The following is a 9,590-nucleotide window of genomic DNA, read 5'->3' as shown; positions in this document are numbered from 1 at the left end:
AAGAGTATATCTCGAAACGCGTTGGGTACTCCCCGCATATGTGTTCCATGTGTTTTGGAGTTCTATGATTGTGTATTGCTACTTTTTTGTATGTATCATGCATGCTGCACATTTACCCCATGTACCACAGATCCATTTAAAGATCTATACTACCAATAAACACTTTATCATACAACTTTTGTATCTCCCACACTCTTTATGACCTGTGAGTAGGTGTTCCCTTTAAAGTGCTGTAAGAGGATCAATTTCCATATAGCCAGCACTGATACTGGGCAGAGTCTGTGTTTATATAAGGCCGTGCACCAGGATTTGTGGAAGCGCGCGCATGCGCACTAGCATGCATGCGTTCGCATGGGTGCTCCATTGTCCATGCCCATTCTGAACCCCATTCATCTCACTCTAAGATTCTGTGCATGCGCATTGGCGTTAGCGAAATGGAGATTAGCAGCTGCTGCATGAGGATGGGCACTTGCTGTGTCATTGATGTTAGCGGAACGGAGGCTAGCAGCTGCTGCGTGAGGATGAGCACTTGCTGTGTGAGTTCTCTGACAAGCGCACCAGTGAGCTCAGCAACACCAAAAGACCCGGAAGACCATGGAAAACAACTGTGGTGGATGACCAAAGAATTCTTTCCCTGGTTCACAACAGTTGGCCAGATCAAGAACACTCTCCAGGAGTAGGTGTATGTGTTTAGCTAGATCTCACTGCAGACCGTTCCTGCTGTACTGTTTCTAATATACTTCAGGCAGGCAGTTGATTCAGTTAGCTGCAGTGTATTTAGTATATATATATATACATCCTGGCTTTGTATATATATATATATATATATATATATATATATATATATATATATATATATATATATATATATATATAGGGATAGCGACACAATTCTAATCTTTTTGGCTCTATACACCACCACAATGGATTTTTTTCCCATTACTTTTTAAGGGACCAAAAGTAATGGGACAATTGGTGTCAAAGTCAACAATCAAGAGAAGACTTCACCAGAGTGAATACAGAGGGTTCGCCACAAGATGTAAACCATTGGTGAGCCTCAAAAACAGGAAGGCCAGATTAGAGTTTGCCAAACAAGATCTAGAAAAGCCTTCACAGTTCTGGAACAACATCCTATGGACAGATGAGACCAAGATCAACTTGTACCAGAGTGATGGGAACAGAAGAGTATGGAGAAGGAATGGAACTGCTTATGATCCAAAGCATACCACCTCATTGGTGAAGCATGGTGGTGGTAGTGTCATGGCGTGGGCATGTATGGCTGCCAATGGAACTGGTTCTCTTGTATTTATTGATGACAAAAGCAGCAGGATGAATTCTGAAGTGTTTCGGGCAATATTATCTGCTCATATTCAGCAAAATGCTTCAGAACTCATTGGATGGCGCTTCACAGTGCAGATGGACAATGACCCGAAGCATACTGCGAAAGCAACCAAAGAGTTTTTAAGGGAAAGAAGTGGAATGTTTTGCAATGGCCAAGTCAATCACCTGACCTGAATCCGATTGAGCATGCATTTCTTTTTGCTGAAGACAAAACTGAAGGGAAAATGCCCCAAGAACAAGCAGGAACTGAAGACAGTTGCAGTAGAGGCCTAGCTGAGCATCACCAGGGATGAAACCCAGCATTTGGTGATGTCTATGCGTTCCAGACTTCAGGCTGTAATTGACTGCAAAGGATTTGCAACCAATTATGAAAAAGTGAAAGTTTGATGGATGATTGTTAATCTGTCCCATTACTTTTGGTCCCTTAAAAAGTGGGAGGCACATATACAAACTGTTGCAATTCCTACACCGTTCACCTGATTTGGATGTAAATACCCTCAAATTAAAGCTGAAAGTCTGCAGTTAAAGCACATCTTGTTCGTTTAATTTCAAATCCATTGTGGTGGTGTATAGATCCAAAAAGATTAGAATTGTGTCCCAATATTTATGGACCTGACTGTACCTGACCTGGGACTCCTCTTGTTTATGCTTATTTTGGAAATATTCAGAGTAACAACATTTATTTTGGGCTTTTGTGTGTGAAATAGATACTTCTTATCTGTGTAAAGACAGTTCTTACCACAGCTATTATGCTGTAACATATCTGGATTGCCATACTCTTTGTATTGTTATAATTGGTACTGTTGCACTGGTCTGTCTGTCTCTCTAAAAAATGTATAAAGAACGTAAAAAAAAAAAAAAAAAAAAAAAAAAAACTGGACCAGGGAGCAATGGAAGAAAGCGCCCATGTCTGATCAATTCAAGAATGATTTCAGGAGACAACAATGAGTTTGAGGTGTTGAATTAGCCTACAAGTGCTCCAGGTCTCAATCTAATTGAGCATTTGTGGGATGTGCTGGAAAAACAAGTCTGAGTCCTGCAGGTTGTACCTCACAACTTGCAGGAATTAAAGGATCAGCTTGGTGCCAGGTACTTTGAGAGGTCTAGTGTAGTCCATGCCTTGATGGGTTATTATGGGTCCTCAGAATGTTATGGCTGATTGGTGTATGTATGTGTGTGTGTATATATATATATATATATATATATACAGTATCTCACAAAAGTGAGTACACCCCTCACATTTTTGTAAATATTTTATTATATCTTTTCATATGACAACACTGAAGAAATGACACTTTGCTACAATGTAAAGTAGTGAGTGTACAGCTTGTATAACAGTGTAAATTTGCTGTCCCCTCAAAATAACTCAACACACAGCCATTAATGCCTAAACCGCTGGCAACAAAAGTGAGCCATTGGAGTCCTCTTCCACTCCTTCATGACGACATCACGGAGCTGGTGGATGTTAGAGACCTTGCGTTCCTCCACCTTCCGTTTGAGGATGCCCCACAGATGCTCAATAAGGTTTAGGTCTGGGAACATGCTTGGCCAGTCCATCACCTTTACCTTCAGCTTCTTTAGCAAGGCAATGGTCGTCTTGGAGGTGTGTTTTGGGTTGGTATGTTGGAATACAGCCTCTGTTTCAGTATGTCACAGTACATTAAAAAATAAAAATTAAAAAAACTGCGCTTGGAAAAAAGAAAAATAGAAATAAAAGCTGCGGTTATAAATGAGGCACACCAATACAAAAATATAAAAACAAAAAACCGCGCTATAAAGTATTATAAAGGTGTATGGTCCTATACGGAAAAAAAGTCCAACAATCATAAATCATAGATGAGTGATGTGAAATTCCTCAATAGTTCATATATTGTAGGGTGAAAATTCAGATGAACACATTTATAAGGTGAAGCGCTTACCAGAAGTAAGCCAAAAAACAGGCGAGTGGCTTAAAACCCAGCCTGGGCCTTTGGAGAACGATCCCAATGGAGCAGGAAGGTCACACTCGTACCGTGTGTTCAGATCCGCCAAGGATTATCCAAAAATATATGGCAAAAAACATAGCGTAATACTGATAACATAACAAATTCAAAAGGAAAAAAATAGTGCAACACTACACAAGACAAAAATCATATGTATTCATAAACAACATCCAGTGTCCTAAACACACACAGGATTGTTAAGTGAGTGCCATGCAATCATGCAATAAAGTGTAATTTCCCTGGATGGAAAAAATTGGTAAGCCTTACAAATAATCTCCTTACCAGATATTTAAAGGCAAGTGAGCATATAACCATCACCAAGATGAACGGTATGAAAAGAAATCCCACTGGGTGCAACAAGCCACTTGTAAAACCTGCTTACCAGATGCCAAACTAATGTGAGCAGATTCACACAGCTGAAGTCTAAACACCATAAGGAGTGACACAGGGTATGAAGTTCCAGCGAACCTTGTGAAAATCCTGCTTACCAGATGTCAAATATGAGTGAGCAGATTGACACAAACACAGACCGAAATCCTGGCAGGAACAGCATGGATACGTCCTGGTAATCTTGACCCGAGCTCAGCAGTGCATTTTGTATAAAAAAGTAGCCAATAGTGTAATACTGTATATAACTGGGGTTTATTAAATTAAAATAACACTTACAATATAAACGAAAGATAAAAACGATGCCGGCCGGCACTAAGACGTTCCCCATTGAAAACGTCAACGTATGACAAAACGCTGACGTCACCACGTCGCCCTGTTGTGGACGGGAGCTTGTCTTAGCATCGTTTTTATCTTTCGTTTATATTGTAAGTGTTATTTTAATTTAATAAACCCCAGTTATATACAGTATTACACTATTGGCTACTTTTTTATGCAAAATGCACTGCTGAGCTCGGGTCAAGATTACCAGGACGTATCCATGCTGTTCCTGCCGGGATTTCGGTCTGTGTTTGTGTCAATCTGCTCACTCATATTTGACATCTGGTAAGCAGGATTTTCACAAGGTTCGCTGGAACTTCATACCCTGTGTCACTCCTTATGGTGTTTAGACTTCAGCTGTGTGAATCTGCTCACATTAGTTTGACATCTGGTAAGCAGGTTTTACAAGTGGCTTGTTGCACCCAGTGGGATTTCTTTTCATACCGTTCATCTTGGTGATGGTTATATGCTCACTTGCCTTTAAATATCTGGTAAGGAGATTTGTAAGGCTTACCAATTTTTTCCATCCAGGGAAATTACACTTTATTGCATGATTGCATGGCACTCACTTAACAATCCTGTGTGTGTTTAGGACACTGGATGTTGTTTATGAATACATATGATTTTTGTCTTGTGTAGTGTTGCACTATTTTTTTCCTTTTGAATTTGTTATGTTATCAGTATTACGCTATGTTTTTTGCCATATATTTTTGGATAATCCTTGGCGGATCTGAACACACGGTACGAGTGTGACCTTCCTGCTCCATTGGGATCGTTCTCCAAAGGCCCAGGCTGGGTTTTAAGCCACTTGCCTGTTTTTTGGCTTACTTCTGGTAAGCGCTTCACCTTATAAATGTGTTCATCTGAATTTTCACCCTACAATATATGAACTATTGAGGAATTTCACGTCACTCATCAATGATTTATGATTGTTAGACTTTTTTTCCGTATAGGACCATACACCTTTATAATACTTTATAGCGGTTTTTTGTTTTTTTATGTCACAGTACATGTTGGCATTCATGGTTCCCTCAATGAACTGTAGCTCCCTAGTCCCGGCAGCACTCATGCAGCCCTAGACCATGACACTCCCACCACCATGCTTGACTGTAGGCAAGACACACTTGTCTTTGTACTCCTCACCTGGTTGCCGCCACACGCTTGACACCATCTGAACCAAATAAGTTTATCTTGGTCTCATCAGACCACAGGACATGGTTCCAGTAATCCATGTCCTTAGTCTAATTGTCTTCAGCAAACTGTGGGCTTTCTTGTGTATCATCTTTAGAAGAGGTTTCCTTCTGGGACAACAGCCATGCAGATCAATTTGATGCAGTGTGCGGCGTATGGTCTGAGCACTGACAGGCTGACCCCTCACCCCTTCAATGTCTGTAGCAATGCTGGCAGTACTCAGTTCCCAAAGACAACCTCTGGATATGATGCTGAGCACGTGTACTCAACTTCATTGCTCGACCATGGCGAGGCCTGTTCTGAGTGGAACCTGTCCTGCTAAACCACTGTATGGTCTTGGCCACCATGCTGCAGCTCAGTTTCAGGGTATTGGCAAGGGTTGGTTCTTGACCAGATTTTGCGGTCCACCAACAGGTGGTATAACTAAAAAAGGGCTGGTGCAAAGAATGAGAGAGAGAGAGAGAGAGAGAGAGAGAGAGAGAGAGAGAGAGAGAGAGAGAGAGAGAGAGAGACACAGAGAGAGAGAGAGACAGAGACAGACAGAGAGAGAGACAGAGACAGACAGAGAGAGAGAGAGAGAGAGAGAGAGAGAGAGAGAGAGATCTGCTTTGTGAGAGACAGAAAAGGGTTTACATTATCTTTGTTTTGTGGCTGACTGGGAGAAGCCCTTCACCTGGGAGTTAGGATCCTTAACTGTTTAGTTAGTGCCTGGATGGCAAGGATTTATTTTCAGGTTTTTTTTTTATTTAATTTTCATGCAACCATTTAAAAATAAGACTGGCTATAAGTCAGATTTTAAGAAAACCTGTCGTTTGGACTACCCTTTTTACCAGGGAAGGTGATCCCCTTTGAGTTAACCCCCACAATACATATATATTGTACATATATGTAAAAGACAGTTTTAATAGCTTGGGTGTAGTAAATTTAATTCAGTCAATTGAACATAACATACAATTGTTATAGATATATTTCATTGATCAAAACATCTGCCACCCCAGGTGCAACCTTGTAGCAAAATACACATAAGTAAATATATTTCCCTTTTTTTCTTGGCGTTCTTACTTTACTGAATTTTTGAGAACAAGTCCAGTGCTTTATGGTCTTCTGATTGTGAAAGTATAAATTGCTTGTGTGGCATTTTAGATATTAACGTGAAGTTTACCCTGCTATATTTTACTTTATGGAGAATCCAGAAGGCCTTGTGAATTTAGGTACCTAAAATACAACCATACCCCGCTGCCAACAGCAACTAATCATCCTTACTGTATTAATTTCATATAAGAGCCGGATGGATGTTCTGGGCAACAAATCTGTTTGTATTTTTTTTATAAACACATATATTTATGATGCCCACTGCATTCATGTGAAATGCTAAGAAATAGCAGATTAAATAAAAACTCCTTTCCCATTTAGCCATACTTGGTCATCAGATTTTGTCCTTTAATACTAACAATCATTTCTGCAAACCAAAATTACTTTTTTTTTATGGTACATTATGTTAAAACGTTAAAATGTTTGCCTTTGAGGATTGACAAGAAGCTCAGGAATCATAATCCAAAACGTTCTCTGTTCCAACCCTGTCCATGTGTGTGTGATGTAATGCATATTTCTGACAGGGGCACAAAGTACTTAATGGTGTTGGGTACTGGAATGCAAATTAGCCTTTGTCTCATTGCAAGCTAAGCAGAAATGTTAACCGGTTAAACACTAAATAAATGTTATCATGCTTTTTATTTAGTCCAGGGTACTTATTTAATTTGTAAATGAAAAATACTTTATTTACAATTGAAATATCTCAAATAGTGTACACGTTATACTTATTATAATAGACTTGTTAAAACAAGTATATTTGGCAAAGCCAAACATAAATATAGAGACAAACATTTACATGCCAATAGAAACTTCAAGACTTCGACTACAAATGGCACTGTAAAAAGGCTCTTTTTTGTTTTTAGCAGTGTATTCCCCATGTGATCATTATCAATAATATTAAGACACAATACAAGTCTTTTTTTAACAATACTTCATTGATTCATGTCTGCAATACAGGAAAGTAAGTAAAGCAAAAACAGATTTGAACTGCTTTAGAAAAAACAACTGAATAATAACTTGAGTACTTTCCTCTTTGTATGTGTATTGTGCTTGAATATGTTTCTGAAATGATCCTTTAATGTGCTCGTTACATTCATTGCTCTTAAAATGGAAGAAAAGGCTACCCAATCACTTACCTGTTAAATTATGCCTTACCTTTACTGTGATCCTCTCTGCCTTCATTTTGTAATAAACTGCTTTTTGAATGCTATTCTTTTAACTTTTCTTATGCCGTCACATGACTGCAAAACTCCTGCGTGCTGGCTCAATACCCTCTCTCTCTCTTCACCTAGAGGGCAGAAACTCTTCTACCAGCTGACATTGCCTCAACAACCCTGGGAGCTATGAACGCCAGCTAGATGACGTCATGGCTACAGGGAATTCAGCACGGTTGTCGGACCCTCCACAGTACAGATAAGTGCTGAAACTTTGCAGTAATGTGAACGCATAGAAAAATGTAAAAAAAAAAAAAAAAAAATTCAGAAAATGATTTAATACAAAATGTAGGCAGAGAGGATCAGAGCAAAGGGCAAAGCATCATTTTACAGGAACGTGACTGGGTAGCCTTTCCTTCCACTTTAAACACAAACTTAAAGCAGGGTTCCACCCAAAAGTGGAACCTCCACTTAACTGACTCCCACTCCCCCTCCGTTGCCACATTTGGCACCTTTCAGGGGGGAGAACAGGTACCTGTCCCCACTCCCGGTAGATGGCGCTGTCCCAAGGAAATTCGGCCCCCTCCTTCAAATGCAGCTGCCACATCTAGTGTCTTGTAAGCTGTAATATATTATTTTTTTGCTCTTAGGTTTGGATACACTTTAAAGAGGGGAGAAACAGAAGCGCCTCTAAGTGTAGACTTTTAAAAAAATGTAAAAGTGTGTGTAACGCTCATTGAGTACAGTGTCAGGCATGATGACATCACTGGGCATGATTACAATGCGTTTCTGAGCATGCGCGCTGAGAGTGGTATGTCCTTTGTCAAGCTGGATATGCAGGATGGTGGGACCTCTATATGTATGGCGTCATCTATGAAAAGTAGACAGACCACCCACTTTTTAAATCAAGTAGAATTTCCACAGAGACGTTGCTGCTCTCCAGTCCTAAGGAGAAGTCTGATTCCAGGGTGGAGCCTTTGGATGGAACCTATTTTTACATATGGACTCACTTATATGGACTGTTTTTTTTTTCCTAATGATCATATAATTTGCACCGATACTATACTATTATTGGATACACTTTAACAGATCTTCTTTCTCCCACACCAGATACATATTTGACAGTTTTTACCACAAACAAAAGGAGAAAATCTTTGTTCAGGCAGCACCCTCTAGACTGAGCCTTTATGACGTAAGATACTCACTTTACCCCTTGTTTCGCAAGATACCATGTTTTCCTGTGCATACTGGCCAACACTGCAGTGAACTTAAAACTTTAACACCACACTATTTCCCATGTAAATACAGGAGCAGGTATGGTTATGGAATCGGGTTTAGCACCAGAGGTGGAGGACAGGTCTGAGATACAGCACAGGATTTAGCACCAGAGGTGGAGAGTTGAGCTAAGTGGGATACAGTAAGTGAAGGAGTGCTTTATGACAACATACTTACGTGTTTATATACTACAGCCTTTATTATAAGCCATAGAACTGTACTGATAATAACCCTTTTTCCTTATGTTGGTGCAGTTAAGTAAAAAACTGTACATCTTGTCCAGGAGCTCTTCTCTACAAAAGAGGATTACCAAGGTCATATTTTGTAGATTTCATATATTCTAGACCAATGATAAAGAGCTTCTAATATCTATGGGTACCGTAACATGTTCATGATACCACTAGCTTTACATACCGATCATATTGAACTTGTTTAGTGCTACATTTGTTTCTGAACAAATCCACAGCCACCAATTAGGACAAAAAAATAAATAAATAAGAATATCCATAATACGTAAAACGATAGTCCTCAACTTCCAGGATTACACAGATCCCTTAGTTCCAAAAAGCTGTAAAGGGCTGTCTTCAAAAACACCATCAACATGTTTTTGTGAATAAATTCACAGATATCCTTTAGGAAATATTGGAGATGCCACTTGAGTATGAAGTGTACATAGTTTGTCTTTAGGATAAGAAAAAAGCTCCTTTTGAAAAGAGAAGTCCCAAATTATTTGTGCTCCTTAGTAGGTGCATAGTAGAGTTCCATGGGTTTATTTACCTTCCAGTACTTTTCACTGACCAGTTCCAAGGAAAATGAGCCATTTAAAACCTAAAATGAAACATTTCAT

The 9,590-nt window shown here is 39.5% G+C and overlaps 1 protein-coding gene across 2 annotated transcripts in view; it reads right to left on the bottom strand.

Annotated features, from left to right (window-relative positions):
• Positions 1 to 5,836: 5,836 nt before the first annotated feature.
• The window catches only part of RNF2 (ring finger protein 2), a 95,264-nt gene continuing 91,510 nt past the window's right edge, over positions 5,837 to 9,590 (bottom strand). The window contains exon 9 of one of the 2 annotated variants that reach the window (XM_073592880.1): positions 5,837 to 9,571. In XM_073592880.1, coding sequence (XP_073448981.1) covers positions 9,470 to 9,571 — 102 coding nt within the window. In that variant the 3' untranslated portion in view covers positions 5,837 to 9,469. The remainder of the gene's footprint in view (positions 9,572 to 9,590) is intronic. The other variant, XM_073592879.1, reaches the window with a different exon arrangement.

This window comes from Aquarana catesbeiana, linkage group LG07 (genome assembly GCF_042186555.1).
Source record: "Aquarana catesbeiana isolate 2022-GZ linkage group LG07, ASM4218655v1, whole genome shotgun sequence".
NCBI lineage: Eukaryota > Metazoa > Chordata > Amphibia > Anura > Ranidae > Aquarana > Aquarana catesbeiana.
The sequence above is the reverse complement of the archived record's forward strand: the minus strand, read 5'-3'. Positions and strand labels throughout refer to the sequence as shown.